Source organism: Rattus rattus, chromosome 1, assembly GCF_011064425.1.
Source record: "Rattus rattus isolate New Zealand chromosome 1, Rrattus_CSIRO_v1, whole genome shotgun sequence".
NCBI lineage: Eukaryota > Metazoa > Chordata > Mammalia > Rodentia > Muridae > Rattus > Rattus rattus.
In genome coordinates this window covers 251,719,569-251,735,567 of record NC_046154.1, presented here as the reverse complement: position 1 = coordinate 251,735,567, position 15,999 = coordinate 251,719,569, and the positions used below count along the sequence as shown (strand labels likewise).

At 46.4% G+C, this 15,999-nt stretch overlaps 1 protein-coding gene and 1 long non-coding RNA gene across 3 annotated transcripts; both read right to left on the bottom strand.

The window, feature by feature from the left end:
• Nucleotides 1-267: 267 nt before the first annotated feature.
• Nucleotides 268-5,825, bottom strand: LOC116914155. Of its 2 annotated transcripts, XR_004389710.1 has the most exons (3): nt 4,214-5,825; nt 1,029-1,175; nt 268-917 (listed from the first exon to the last, which is right to left on the bottom strand). It is a non-coding gene; the product is annotated as an uncharacterized LOC116914155 (long non-coding RNA). The 2 variants fall into 2 exon arrangements; XR_004389709.1 differs by having other exon boundaries at nt 268-1,175.
• A 7,851-nt stretch (nt 5,826-13,676) lies between these two features.
• Nucleotides 13,677-14,469, bottom strand: LOC116890154 (NADH dehydrogenase [ubiquinone] 1 beta subcomplex subunit 11, mitochondrial-like). The gene has a single exon (XM_032890887.1). The coding sequence runs from the start codon at nt 14,467-14,469 to the stop codon at nt 14,014-14,016; it is 456 nt and encodes a 151-aa protein (XP_032746778.1). The 3' UTR covers nt 13,677-14,013.
• Between the last annotated feature and the right edge of the window lie 1,530 nt (nt 14,470-15,999).

Genomic DNA, 15,999 nt, shown 5'->3' with positions numbered 1-15,999 from the left:
CGGTCTACGAAGGTAGAGAAAGGGCCCAAGGGACTATAACTGGGCAGAAGGCAGAGGAGCGCCATGAGGTTGAAGCTACCTTTAGGGGTGTGTGAGTTGCCCCAGTTTGGCTTGCGACTGGTAATAGAATAGCTTCATATTCTAAGATGTTCCCCCAGGAGCATTAGTACAGTTGCAAGAATTTTCACCTTGAAGGGAGACCAAGCAATGTCTAGACCTCTCCTTATAAGGTCCCAGTGACAAACCAAAATTCTATTCTACCAAAGGTCACCCTGGAGATTGAGTTTATTATCAGGCTGTTCATAGAGCCATAGGTGTTACAGAGAGCAGTGTAATGGCCCTAAGCAGCCACACACACCCCCAGCATGCTCGCTGGCTTTCCCATCACGGCATAGATGGGGAGCCCCCCCCCTTTTAGTCCTTCAAAGCCTACATACTCCGACCCCAAGGTCACAATGAGCAGAATTCCACTCAGCTAGCCGGGAAGAGTGAGTGCTCTGCAGAGTGTCCAGTGGCCCCTCCCCAACCCTCCTGTGAGGGAGTGCGACAGTCAACAAGCCACAGCTGGACTCCAGGGACAGTACTCCTGTGAGGGGCATCTGACCTCATGAAGCAGCAAGTGTTTGCCTCTAGTTTCATCTCTGGTGCTGAACAAGCACTGTGGTTGCTGGTCAACTTTCTGGAGACTTCCCTGGTATTCCCAGCTGTGCAACCTAGCTGGCTGTATGCAAAATCCAGTAGGCCAGACCTGTGGCAGTTCTTTCCCAACAGCCCAAGGGTGGGGATTGGACCCATTACACAAGAGGAAACAAAGGCAGAGAAACATCCAGGTGGTAGGTGGCAAAGCCGCCTTTGAATCTGGGCCATATTCTCAGATGTCATCGCTGAGGTGTGGAGTCTTTCCAGTGTGCTGGTTTCTACGAGGCAGAGGACATATGGTTTTGCCTGACACACCTGCTTCCTAAGAACACACTAGGCAGGAGTTTTGGAGATCCCTACTCAGATAACCAACCGCCCAGGCTACCCACCTTGTAGGGTACACAGTGCTTAGCACAGATTGCATGCTCAGTAAACTTCAGGTTACTAAGATAAGCCTTCCACAGCCATTGGCTGTGGCTTTCCTTAAACCAGAACCATGCACAGGCCAGTCCTGTGCTGAGTAGAGCCACCAGCTTCTGGAGGAAAAAATGACAGAAAACAGGTTTACACCCTTAGGGTTTGAGACAAATGGCCAGTCAGATCTGGGGTAAATTCATTCAACCTTAGTGTCCCCTTTGAACTCTAGACTGGGGACCCTTCATCCCCTAGCCATTTCCCTGAGGACCACTGCAAAGCAGGACTGGGCTCTGTGCTCAAGAACAGCACCCGGTAGGGAAGGTGAGACCCTGTCCAGTCAGGACTCATACTGTGGGGAAAACTGGGGGACAAACACGGGCACCAGGAGAACCTTAAATGATAATGCCGGATGACAACACGGTGTGTGAGGGGGCCAGGATGGGAAGAGATTTGAAGAGGCTTCTCTGAGGATGGGGTACCTACTTGAGACCTACATGGTGCAGAGCTTAGACGGAGCAGGGAGCTCATTCCAGGCAGCTGAACCAGAAAAAATACTGAAGGAGCTGAGGAGGAGAGCACAGCTGCCGAGCCGGGAGTGAGCAGCTGTGTGGGGGTGGAGCCGCACAGGGGCGAGGCACGTAGGAGCCTCTTTAGAACAATGACCAGAGGAGGGAGAGATGGCTCAGCGGCTAAGAGCACTGACTGCTCTTCCAGAGGACCTGAGGTCAGTTCCCAGGAACTACATGGTGGCTCACAACCATCTGTAATGGGATCTGATGCCCTCTTCTGGTGTGTGTGAAGACAGCGACAGTGTATTCATATATAAAATAAATCTAATCAAACAACAATGGTGGTCCTCAGGGACCACAGGGCCAGTCGTGCTGCCTCTATCAGCTTCGCTAAGCCTAAGTTTGATTTAAGAGGTATGCTTCGACTTCTCAGGGTTTTGTTTTCTTTCAAAACAAAATTTGTGCCAGGTTGCTCTTCACATGGAACCTGTCCTGTAGGGCACATGCCTTGCTCACAATCCCAACACTTGGGAGGCTGAGGCAGAAAAATTGTCACAAAGTATGGACCAGCCTGATCTACAGAACAAGGCCATTTAGACCATAATAGGTTATAATGGCAGTAACGCTTGAGAGAGAGAGAGAGAGAGAGAGAGAGAGAGAGAGAGAGAGAGAGAGAAGAGAGAGAGAGAATGTAAACACACTGGATAGAATAGACCAAGAACCCAGCAGAGACCTGTCACACTGCTGAAGGGAATGCCCTGGTGAGCCTAGGAACAAGTCCTGGTGGACAATGCCGCCCTCTTTCTAGTGAGATGTTTGTACTGCAGGGAGAACATGCCCACCAGGCGGCGCTATGGACGCGCATGGCACCCCAGTCCTCAGCCAAATCCCAAGGCTTGCTGGGATCCTGTGAGCCCCGCTGCTGACTTTGAAGAGCCTCAGTGGATAACAGCCAAGCTCTTTGGCCCCATTTTAGCAATGCCCAACTGAAACTTGTCCCAACCTCCAAGCCTTGATGCAAGAGCTGGACCCTGTCTGTCACTCTGTTACTCAGCCATTTGGCAACCACTGTTCCTCAGCTCACATCTAGTCCAGGCCGGATCCCCTTCCTCCTCTCCCCAGGGAAGCTCAGCACCTGCTAAGGGTACATTTTTCCCCCTACAGTTCCACCAGTACCTCCCTGGGTATCAACAAGGACTAAGGTTGAATTGGGTAGGTCATGTAAACGAACACCCTCTGTGGTCACTGAGATGCTTACCAGGTCGGGGCCCTTCTGCACGGTTCTTGCTTATAACCCTGAGACCAGAGTTCATCCCCGGAACCAACTTTAAAACTGGAATGACGGACGATTCTAATTCCACAAAGTTGTCCTCAGACCTCCATACATGTGCCCTATCACACATGCACCACCTTACATTAGCATATACAACAATAATAAATACATAAGTAAATGCAGAAACAAAACCCCTCTGGACTGGAATTCCTTTGGATTTAGATTGAACATTTGACACTGAGACCTTGGTTAAGGCCTCCCTAGGCCTCATGTTCATCTGTGGCAGACAAATGTATCTGTTGTCTCTAAGATCTGTCCAGACCCAGTCTGAGCAGTGCTTGGTCACATGTTCCATCCAGTACTGCAAGGCTGCGTTTTGATCCATAGAGATCTATTTTGTCCCCACTGGCTGAAGATGTCCCAAGGGGACCAGAGACAACCCAGCAACAGCCTCCACTCCAGCAAACACCATCTAAGCATGCGCACTAAGCCCTTGTTTAACTTCAGTAGACTGCCCGATTGGGAGACCATGCAAACACCGTGCATTGTAAAAGAAAAAAATAACCCAAAAGACCCACCCACTCCACTGATTGGCAGCTGGTCTTGCAAAGAGCCTTTGCAAGTCCATGGCTTCCCTGCTCTGCACTCTTCCTAGGCTAACTCTGGGAACCCTGCTAACCCTGTTAACAGCTTCTAATAAGAGGAAGTGACTGAAAACATCCACCTGTTCAAGGTCACCAAGAAGAGTCATGAACAGTCTCAGCCCCTTCAGGCTTGAGTGTCCACCCTTAAAAAGTCATACTCCAGGTCTCAAAAAGAAGGTTGGTGGCCCCTAAATTATTACTTAAAAAAAATATATTATCTTAGGGCTAGAGAGGTGGCTCCGTGGTTAAGAGCACTCGTTGCTTTTGCAGAGGACCCAGGATCAAACATTTATATGGAGGCTTACAACAACTTCTAGTTCTAGGGGACCCGAAGCCACCACCTGACTTCTACAGGCACTAGGCACACACATGATACACATATATATTCAATCAAGCAAACCATTTGTACATAAAAAAGATTTTAAACTAGTTTTATCTTTGTGGGTTTTTTCAGACAGGGTCTCACTCTGTAAGCTTTGGCTGTCCTAGAACACTCTCTGTAGATTAGGCTGCCTTTGAACTCATTTAATTGCCTCAGTCTCCAAAGTGCTGGGACCTAAGGCATTTACAACCATGCCTAGCCTCCAAATCCTTTGCACTTGTTAATGTATTGCCTTGAAATAACAGCCAGCAGCCAGGAGAAAGCAGGACATTTAAAGGAACAGGAATGCATGAGAGAAACCCTCCTTGTAGGAGCCATGCCACACAGACCATACATGGACAGCACTTACCATGGACCCTAAGTCTTGTATCTTGACCCAAAAGATCCCATCTCGTCAAGCTGAAGTTACAGATCCTTGGCCTATAGTCCTGCCTTGCTCTGGTTATCAAAGTCACCCACTGGCCAGTCTTCCCCTCCCCCAGTCTTGTTCCTTTTTTTTCCCCTAGGGTTTCCCCAGAGCCCTATCTGAGTACCAGTTGCCAAGGACAAACCTTCCTCTTAAAGGGACATACTGGAAGTCTCAGGGATTGCTCGAACACAGGTTTGTGCCTCGGGACAAGTCATTCCGCATCTGGGTTTCAATGGCTTGATTCCTGAAGGGTTATGGTGAACTGCAATGGGAAAAACATTAATAAAACGAACTTATTGATGGCCACAGTGACCGACCAATAATCACATTGCTTCAGAGGCAAGGGAAGGAGGAGTGTAGGCCAGCCAAGAGTGTATAGCAAGATCCTGTGGAAAAAGAAAAGAAAAACAAAAGGTTAGGTTGGTGGCGAGAGTTTATAATCTCAGCTTTTGGCCCAGAAGGCATGATAATCAGGAGTTCAAAGTCATCCTTGCTGCGTAGGAAAGGAGAGGATTTCCAGAGCCCTCTACTCAAGTCCAAAAGGTACAGTTCACCAAAGATCTAAACCGGAGGGATATGCACGCTGTTTAGGGAAAGAGACTTTATCTTTGTAGAAAATTGTGTTAATCTTGAAATTCACAAGAGAAAAACCATAATTTTGAACCAAATTCGAAGCAAGCTTTAATTAAATAGTTATTAGGGTGGACTTTGGTTAAGACCACCCTCTAGAATTCCCAGCTAAGTGGAAACAATGCTGTATGGCATTTTAGGGCAAAATCATATGGCCATTGTATTTTCCCATGTGGCTTTGTTTTTCAAGAACTACATCTCCCAGCATTCCAGGGAGTTATTTGGTGCTTGGGCCAGTGCAGCTCACAGGTTAACTTAAATTCCCTCCGTAAGTTGTATCCTGGGTCAAATCCTTGACTGTATGATAAGTACTTATTCATATGGAATCTAATAACCATCATTTTCATGGTGTCCAGACATGAACTACCATTTGGTTATTAGTATCAGTGATGTGAGAGCCAACAGTAACCAGCAGGAGCAGAATGGCCAAGGAATCTATGATGGCTGACATCAGAGTTACTACCCAGAAGGAGCCTGGAAATAAATGGGGCACCAGTCATCTCAAGTCTCTTATTAAAATTCCAAATGGATTGTGTTGTAGAAAATACTTAGTCTCAATCTGGGGTTTCTACCCTGCCTCAGCCATTCAGTTCCCAGATAAAAGACACATACAACCTTCGTAAGCCTTAGTCAGCACTAGATATCTATCTTCCATCTATTATGTCTATTTCCCTGCCATAACTCCACAACAGGACTTGTCACGTTCCACCGTCTGGGCTGCTCTTAGCTCCAATTGGCCAGCCTTCGTTGCCCTAATTTCAAGATTCTTACCCATGGTATCTTCTCCTCTCTCCAACCCTCTCTCTCCTCCTTGTGGTTATCCCCAGACCCCAAGCCCCCAAACCCTAAACCCCGCCTATCTCAATTCTGCCCAGCTATCGGCTGTAGGCATCTTTATTCAACCAATCAGGAATAACCCTGTACAACCTACTACAGGCTCATACAGAAATAACAATTTTCACTTAAAGCCACATACCACCTCTTCATTCTGCATAAACCAGGCCAAGTGCCGAATCCTAGTGTAGAACTGTTTCAGTCAATGAATCTATCAGTTGATAGGTCTGGGCCTGCTTTCCTGGTGTGTCGATTTACATTGTGGGCCATTTTGTCCCCTCTGCCAGGGCGTTTCCCTTTGACTTAGCTTTTCAGCCTGCTGGAGTGTGGGGGTGGGAGGGAGGGTGTGCAAGGCATTCTCTCCTTTGTAACTGCTTCCAGCTGAAACTAGGGCATAGTTTTCAGGACTTGGGAAGGCTGGAAGCTAGTGAAAGGCTGGGAAGGGTTTCAGACAATGGGGCATTCTCCAGAAGAATCTGGTTAGCTGATCCAGCTGAAGAGACAGGGGCCAACCACATAGGCTAGATGGTTTCCAGAGACTTTCAGCCAAGCCCAGAGCGCAGCAGTTTGCAGTCCACAGGTGATCCCTGAATGATTTCTCTCAGCCAAGTGGAAATCTACTGAGATAATATAGACTAGGGTAAAGTTAAAACTTAGGAACTTAAAAGAAAACTCTACATTTGGAACTTTCAGGCCCATAGTTCTAGTAATTGACAAAGGGGAGGAGTCTCAAGGCCAGGGGACAGGGGAGAGATTCCATCCTTTCGGGACTAGACAGGTGGGGAAACTGAGGCTGCACTTATCTGGAGTCCATTTGACCTGTGACAGGTAGATCCAGGTCTTATGACTCCCTGAAGCTTACATGAATTTTTACAAAAAGAGATTAAAGTTTCTAGCTATATTAGCATTACCACTTGTGGTAGTTTCAATATGCATGGGCCAGAGGGTGGCACTATTAATGGGTGTGGCCTTTTCGGAGTAGGTGTGGCCTCGCCGAGGGACGCGTGCCACTGTGGGGTGGGCTTTGAGAGAGCTGCCTCCTAGTTAGTCTTCTGGCTGCCTTCAGATGAAGATGTAGAACTCTCAGCAACTCCTGCACCATGCCTGCCTGAATTCTGCCATGCTCCCGCCTTGGTGATAATGGACTGAACCTCTGAACCTGTAACCCAGCCCCAATTAAATGTTGTCCTTATTAAGAGTTGCCTTGGAGGGCTGGGGATTTAGCTCAGCGGTAGAGCGCTTACCTAGGAAGCGCAAGGCCCTGGGTTCGGTCCCCAGCTCCGAAAAAAAGAACAAAAAAAAGAACCAAAAAAAAAAAAAAAAAAAGAGTTGCCTTGGTCATGGTGTCAGTTTACAACAATGGAAACCCAAACGAAGATACCCACATTGTAACCTAGCTGGAGTAGACTCATGCCTCTGATTCCTAGCCAAAAAACAAACAAACAACAAACAAAAACAAAACAAAAAAACCCTTTGGGTTAAAAAGTTTGAACGATGTATTCCTTTGTCCAGAGAGGTGGATATATGTTTTTAGTCCAATGAGAAGCATCTTTAAGTCTATATTTAGAAGATGACCAGAGGAAACTTAAAATCTCGAGCTTGCGATTGAATAGTAAGTAGTCTGCGCTCTACCAGCCTAGCAGGATTCCACTGGTCGGTGTTAAAACTTGGAACTTTTGAAATCTTAGTATTACAGTGGCATAGACAGGAAAGAAATCTGAAATCCCCCCCCCCATTTTTATAAACTTTTTTTTTTTTTGGTTCTTTTTTTTTCGGAGCTGGGGATCGAACCCAGGGCCTTGCGCTTCCTAGGCAAGCCCTCTACCACTGAGCTAAATCCCCAACCCCCATTTTTATAAACTTTAAATAATTGTTTATACCTTTTTTTTTTCTTTTTTCTTTTTTTCGGACCTGGGGACCGAACCCAGGGCCTTGCGTTTGCTAGGCAAGCGCTCTACCACTGAGCTAAATCCCCAACCAATTGTTTATACCTTTACAACTTGTATTTATACATCTTAAATTATTTTCTGAGGGCCCTTGGGATCTTAGACTTTTAGATTTTCAGACCTTTAAATGCCATAGGACAGTTTCTTAGACCCGCAGAGCTCGCATGGACTCTAAACCTTTTTCTTTCCATCTAATCATTTACCAGACAGAGAAGCAAGTAGTCACTGCTGAGACATTATGGAAACATGTTTCCTCAGTGGAAAGTCACACCTGAAACCTGCTTTGCTGTGACTTGAAGCACCTTAGCAAAGCACACCTGCCTGCCTTTTCTTAACAAGAGACCTAGTAGTTTTGAATGAATTAACACGTCAGCTGCAGCCCTGGGGGAAGAGCTGGTTGCCTGTGCTGCCGAGCTGACAAAGCTTCAGTGGCCTGGTTGTCAACACCATCAGAGACCTGAGAAGGATAAGTCATAGCAAGGAGTACAATCCGAATGGCCTATGTGTCACTGACAGAGACTAGTACATAGTTGTTACCTATACAATCATCCCAGGCTCTTGTGTTCTCCGTGGCATTGGGGACATCAGTCCTAGGACAGCATCAGTCCTCAGCCACCAAGGAGAGGCTCTTGTGGAAGAGGAACATGAGGGTTGGGGGGAGGTTGACCTTACTTTGTCTAGGCAACGTGAGGCAACCAACTCCCCAGTGTCCTGCTTGTCCACAGTTTGGGCTGAATCCTGGCAGCAGGTGAGGCATTGGGGCAGTCTTGCCCAGTGGTTAGTGTTACCAGGTTTGAAGACTATTATCTGCTAAGCATATCTGAGCGAAACAACACTTGCTTGTTTTTTTTTTTCCTTTTTCTCTTCTAGTTACTTGCTTTAGACTATACCTTGAAATCATATACATGAGGGTAAATAAAGCTTTCCTTCTGTAATTAATTACGTTAAGCACTCTGCATGGCTCCAAGTATAGTCCTGAACCTACTAAAGCTCAATCATCGTTAACAGTTTAACAGAAATCGTTTCATGAATGCAGTAGCTTTATTTTCCTGGTCCTCACATAATGTACCATTATAGAATATAACAGTTTCTTGTATGACTCAGTTTACCAAAATAGCTACAGCTTACTTTTGTTAAAGCAAGGTGGTGGGGTTGGGGATTTAGCTCAGCGGTAGAGCGCTTGCCTAGCAAGCACAAGGCCCTGGGTTCGGTCCCCAGCTCCGAAAAAAAAAAGAAGAAAAAAAAAAAAAAAAGCAAGGTGGTTAGCCATACATTTTAAGCCTGAATAGACCTTGGGTAAGGAGAGACATTCTCTTGGCCAATTCTCCACTTATCCAACGATGTGACCTAAACCGTAACATAGCTCTCCTTGCAACACTTCAGCTGCACTTTTCCCACTGCTATGAATTGTAATGCAAACATCCAACATGCAGGCAACCCTAGGGTACCCCTCTGAAAGGGTTTTTTGACCCCAAAGGGTTGCAACCCATAGGCTGAGAACCGCTCTTCCCAACCCTTTGCCAGATTATGTCATTGTTTTGCTGTGTCATAAGACAGGAATGCCATGGTCTCTGGTGTTTAATGTTTGGTGCTTATAGCTGTAGCCCTAATGCTTAGCCTTCTACTTGTGGACTTATTGAGATCACCTATTAGCATAAATATCTTATAAAATGTCCCTTGGCCTTATAAACCTAAATATTTAAAAATTTTGTTCCTTAAAAATATCTAGGTTTTTCTTTTTTTATTTAAGTTTTTGGTAAAACTCTAAAATTTCCTCTTAAAGAAGTTTCCTCTTAAAGAACCTCTCAACTGTGTGTTCCTACAAGATCTGAAACAAAGAACCTTTTTTCATTTTAAGAGTGAAGACACAGGGCACCACCATAGTCCGTATGAGGCAAAACCAAGTCCCAACATTTAATGTCTCTAAAACAGAATACGACCTGGGTGACACTAACGTTACAAAGTGGCTGCCAGCAAGGGTCATCATTGAACATCCGTGCATGGAGGCATGGCTTTAATACCTCATTAAACGAGCATTGTTTTTTGTTTTTTTTTTTAATTTTATTTTTATGAGTACACTGCAGCTGTCTTCAGACACACCAGAAGAGGGCACCAGATCTCATTACAGATGGTTGTGAGCCACCATGTGGTTGCTGGGAATTGAACTCAGAACCTCTGGAAGAGCAGTCGGTGCTCTTAACCACTGAACCATCTCTCTAGCCCCGATATTGCAAAGTTTTAACCAGACCCAAAAAACTTAGAGGTTAACAATCCCTTTAGCTGTTCTGCTCCCCCTCGCCCCCCAATCCTCTTGACTCCAGACACAGAGGCTTTAAAAGCATGTCTGGGTCTGGGAAACAAAAACCCACCACGATATTTCAGAGCCATTTTTAAATAAAAGAGAAGAGCATAAAACGAGTATTGTCTCTACCCAGATGCGATTTGAATCCATTATACATAGATCCAGTGGGCGGAAGGCCCAGAGATAAATTCTGAGCCCTCACGGCTGGCAGAAAAAGAAACGACACAGTAAGCTCACACATTCAAGATGAGTCAAAACCAAACATGAAGCGGCCACATTCATACATTCCCAACAGCAGACACAATTTCCCTTACCTCCTCCAATACTCCAGATTCAAGGGGGAGCGATGCCTTGGTAGCCAGTTACAGAAATTAATTTGTGTGGGCTGTAGCAGGCTGCCTGCCAGCTTCCCTATAAGGACCCTGGGTTTTTCCAAGCTGCCCACTGGTCCCAAGAATTGCATTCTGCACCCAACCCATACTGCCATTGAATCCCAAAAGCTCCATGACTTTCAGGAGTGAGCTCTGGAGGAGTATATTAGTCCTGTTGCCAGGGACAAGACAGAGTCAGAGTGACAGTGGGTAAACAGAGAGCCAAAGCACAACAGAACACAGGAGACCATACCTAACCGTCATGGTCCTCTGCTTCAGAGACCCACCAGTATGACCAAGAGAAACTTCCATAACAAAATAGGAGCCCAATGTTTTGTTTTATTATTTTCTTTGAAGGATTATTAATTTATGTATATGAGTACCCTGTAGCTGTCTTCAGACACACCAGAATCGAGCATCGGACCCCATTACAGATGGTTGTGAGCCACCATGTGATTGCTAGGATTTGAACTCAGGACCTCTGGAAGAGCAGTCAGTGCTCCTAACCACTGAGCCATCTCTCCAGTCCCTGGAGCCCAATATTTTAAAAATCCTCTCCTCAGAACCCAAATGCTAGGAACCCATCAACGCCTGGGCCTTTTCAAGTTTGCTCAGCTCCCGAACCCCTGCAGGGCCTGTCCAAACACTCAGCTTGCCCCAGTGTTATGAAATGCAGGTTAGGCGTTGAAGCACGGCCTAAGAACACAACTGTGGAGTGCCTCTTTGGTATGCTGAGTGTATTGGCCCCTGGGGTCACTAGAGTGTTTTTTGTGGTAGGTCAGAGGAAAAAAAAAAGTTGTGACTCTGGCTGAACTCCCCAGTAACAACCAGTGAACCAGTGGGCCAAGGGACATTGCTCTGAATATAAACTCATCAGTCCTTCCCATTCCCAGATAAGGTACCCCAGAAACCAGAATCCAGAAACCAGACAGAAAGTGCCAGAGAAAGAAGGAAGGAAGGAAGGGAGGAAAGGAAGAAGGAAGAGGGGGAAAAAGAAGAGAAAAGGGATTCTATGACTTACCAAAAAGGAGGCCTCCAGAATTTGGGGTTAGGATGATCTTTCTATCTTGCTGGGGCTGCCAAATATTAATCCTGAGGTTTGTAAATGAAAAACCAGTTCTATAATCCAGAATTTTGGGTCAAATTTGAAGCAAGCTTTAAATACTGACCAGGATGGAGTTTGGTGAGACTCACGCTCTGGAATTTCCAGCTAAGTGGCAACAAAACATGGTTTGTAGGGGCTTTTAAGGACAAAACCACATGGCCACCCTACTTTCCCATGTGGCTTTATTCTTCAAGAACTACAGCTCCCAGCATTCCAGGAAGGTACCTGGTCTTTGGGCAGGTGGTCCTTACAGGCTAACTTTGGGTCTCACAGTTATCCATACCTAGTTCAAGGAAGGCAAAACTCATCCCACAGTTCTGATTTCAGGACCTAGGTATTTGCACTCAACCTATTCCCTATGTTGGAAAAACACAATAATCTCCATGTCCAAAAAAAGCAAACAACAACAAACAAACAAACAAATGGCTGGAGAGATGGCTCAGCGGTTAAGAGCACTGACTGCTCTTCCAGAGGTCCTGAGTTCAATTCCCAGCAACCACATGGTGGCTCACAACCATCTGTAATGAGATCTGATGCCCTCTTCTGGTGTGTCTGAAGATAGCTACAGTGTATTCATGTGCATTAAATTAATATTAAAAATAAACCCAAAGTCAAAAAACCCACAGGAATAAAATGAAAGTCATTTGGCAAACCATTTTCTTTTTGTAAAGAGGACACTCCAGAACCAGTCTGGGCCGGCTAGTACTTCAGGGCCTTGGCTTTAGTCAATCTTTATTGTATAGGAAAGAGGAGACTATCTTATCACCAGTGGCTGTGTTAATGGCATCCATAGTCTTTCTTGATTGGCTAACTTAAAAATAATCCGTTCAATGGAAATGAAGAAACGGGGAAGAGTTATGTATGTCTAGGCCAGTAGTTCTCAATCTTCTAAATGCTGTGGCCCTTTAATTCAGTTCCTCATGTTGTGGTGACCTCCAACCACAGAAGTATTTCGTTGCTGCTTCATAACTCATTTCGCTACTGTTATGAGTGGTAAATACCTGATTTGCAGGTTATCTGATATGCCTCTCCCAGACTGAGAGTGGTTGGTCTAGACCGGCAAGCACTGTGAATGCTGGGGCAGGCCACAGTGGAATGGGGGAGGTAATTAGGAGAAATAAGTCTTACCAGGTGGAGAGGTTAAAATATTTACATAAAGTTTTACAAGATTGGAGTCATGTTTAACTTTGCTAGTAAAATATATATCTATACAGATAGATAGATAGATAGATAGATAGATAGATAGATAGATAGATAGATAGATAGATAAATTTCTTTCTCACTCTAAGCACCAAAGTCAACCTGTAAGCCCCACCTGCCCAAGGACAAACTCCCTGGGATGCTGGGAGTGGTAGTTCATGGAAAATAACAAGCCACATGCTTATGACTCCGGTAAACAAGTTTGTTTGACCCATCTGCAGCAGTTGTGTTTAACCATATGTGGGCGGGAGGTTCACAGGCAGGAAATACCTCAGGATGTACGGTTATTCCTGATTGGACTTGGAGAGAAATGCAAAATTGTAGGGTTTGCCTATTTAAGGCAAACATGAATCCAAGCCCCTCCCGGGTATCCAGAGGGACCAAAGTCCATCCTGGTCAGTATTATGACTCGCTTCACACATGGCTCACAATTGTGGAGCTGTCTTTCTCAGGACTAACAATGCCTAGGAGTCTAGCCAAACTTGTTGCATCTAAAATGGCTGCCCGATGACTTCTCCCTAAGTGGTAATTCTGTTACCAGGGAAACTAGGGGCCCCTCTTTGAGTTCATTAAAAGAGCATAGCTGGAGAGGTGGCTCAATGGAAGGGCATTCAGCTCATGTAGAAGACCCAAGTTCTGTTCCCAACTCCAGCTGCAGACGATCTGAGGCCTCTGCATCCACCCGCCCCACCCCCACCCCGTTCCCATCTGCACTCACATATACCCACACACAGACGCATGTATGTACATATACAACCCTTACAAAAATATAATTCAGAGGGAAGCTTAAGAATCATTTAATTAGAGTTTAAAAGAAACATAGTGGGGCCAAGCAACCTGAAAACCCAGAAGAAATACGGAGAAGAGAAAGCCACGCCTTTTTGGGTTAGGCATGAAGTTAGTAATGGAGGTTGTCCAAGCAGCCCCACGGCAGAAGCAGAAGAGGGGGATACAAAGGAAGCCAGGTGCCCAGAACATCAAGAGAAATTAAAAAAAAAAAAAAAAGTCCAGACATTTGCAAGTATTCAAAAGAAGGGAAAATGAAACTGCTATGTTTTGTAACTTAGGCCTCCGTGTAGTGAGCAGACTACAAGGTGGAGGCCCCACAGGTGACTAGATCCAGGACAGAGTTTCTGCAAAGGGAAATGCATTATCTCGTAAAGGAAATAATTGTTCCTCTCATCTCTTCAGCATAGTTTTAGGTGAATCAGTCTTCCTGAGGTGTGGTCCCTTAGCCAAATAACTGACAGGCCTAGCTGGAGTAACACTCTTTCAACATGTTTGGTAGATTCTCTGGGGAGTGAGCAGGAAAACAGGCAGGGAGTGGGCGGGTAGCGCTGCTTTAGCCTGGCTCAGTTATTGTCCAGCAGGTTGATCTTGCTGGGGTCAAACCGGTTGGATTCCATGAGGGGGAGCCCATTGGCTTCTCGGTATTTCACCAGCATCATAGCTTCCCGGTGGGCCCACTCGAGCATCCTGTAGTCGGGCACATAAGCCACAAAGGTAGTGCCAAGGACCAGGGCGATGGAAAAACCAAAGAAGAAGACGGCCTGCATATTCCAGACATCCATGTTGGGGTCGTCGTCGTAACCGTGGAAGTTTGGGTTCTTCAAGTACACGTTTTCATCCTCGGGCTCTGGGTCCTCCATCCACTCTATGGTCGGTTCTTCCCGCTGCTTCTTACTGGGCACAGCGGACCGGGCGATAACAGCCCTGGAGGAGCTGGATTTCCAGCGAAGTGGGGCAGCCTGCAGCCCTCGAATCGCGAAAAGACTGCGAGCGCACAAACTTAACCGCCAGGCCGCCATGACAGCTGCAGAGGTTGGGGTGAGATGGGCGGGGCCCAGAGGCGGGGAAAAAAAAAAAAAACGGTTGGCCTAAGTCAGCTTCCGTTCCTGCGGGAGGGGGGTATAGGAGCGGGGGAGGAGGGATGTATTGCAGGTGGTGTATGGAGAATAGTTTTTCCTAATATCAACAGAACACTGACATCAAAGACTATGGTAGCAGTTCGAACTGCACATTAAATGACGCACCTTCTAACGCCGACAGTCAACCAGTATAGATAAGAGATGGATCTTGGATCCTCTGGAAGAGCAGTAAGCGTGCTTAACCTCTGAGCCATCTTCCCAGCACCTAGGATGTTTACTTTATAAATCAAGCGCCATAAAAGGTTAATAGCTAATAACAATTATAACATACTTCCCTGAAAGTTCTCGAAATGTGGAATCCTCTCAGATTCTCATTGTATCCCATAATGCCACGTGTGATGCCACGGGATAATGCAAGCCGAAAGAGGGTCTGGATTGAGGGGAAGAAAGTGGGTATTGGGACATAGGACACCATCACCTTCTTCTTGGGCACAAGGACCAGATGAGGGAATCAGATCCCATTACAGATGCTTGTGAGCCACCATGTGGCTGCTGGGATTTGTGCTCGGGACCTCTGGAAGAGCAGTCAGTGCTCTTAACCGCTGAGCCATCTCTCCAGTCCCATCAGAGATCCTTAGAATGTCTGTAATAATGAACATGTGGGACAGGGCACCCCCTTATTGTCCCCAACATGAGCCAGATAGGGAAGAATACAAGAGATTTTAGTGAGAGTCCTCTGAATAGAAGCGTTCAAAAGCTGCAAACTGCTCATTTCTGGAATTTTCCATATAAAGTTTTTGGACCGTGATTATCTACTGTAATTGAAACCAGAGAGTTACCAGTGAGTTCTGGGTGAGCAGCGCTCACTCCTACCGTTTGTCTGTAAAGAGTTAGTGTGACATCTGCTGAACATGCGGGAACCTTGAAGTCTAAAGTCCGTCACAGGAAGATAGGGTGCGATTGCCCTCTGTCAAGTCACAGAAACAGAAGCAGAATGAGCTGTGCTGGGGTGGTGCAGAAGACAGAAGGAGGAGCTACTCTCCTGGGGTTCAGAGTGACATTTTAGCAGATGCAGTGATCTGTGGAGGGGTTGCGGTAGTGGCTGCACACCAGGCATGACTTGCAGCACCGAGCTGTAAGGAGAATGAGCTGAGGGTGGCTCACTGGTGCTTGCTGCTGGAGCGGAAGGCCTTGGGGTTGATCACCAACACCACAGGAAATCCAATGGTAACGCTGGTGAATATTAGTGATGCCTGACTGAAATAAAACAAAACGACGCTCAGACGAACGCATCAAGCTGCCTGGTGTGGCAGGGAGTGTGGCCAGGGCCGTAGAGCAACCTCAGCTGGGGGAGCTCTGTCTGCACATTCCAGGACAAGGGCCTGAGTCCTGTCAGGCTGAGGGAGACCTTGCCTGAGAGCCGGGACAGGCTGACAGCAGTGTCTCTGCACAGCTGGGGCTGAGGGCCGT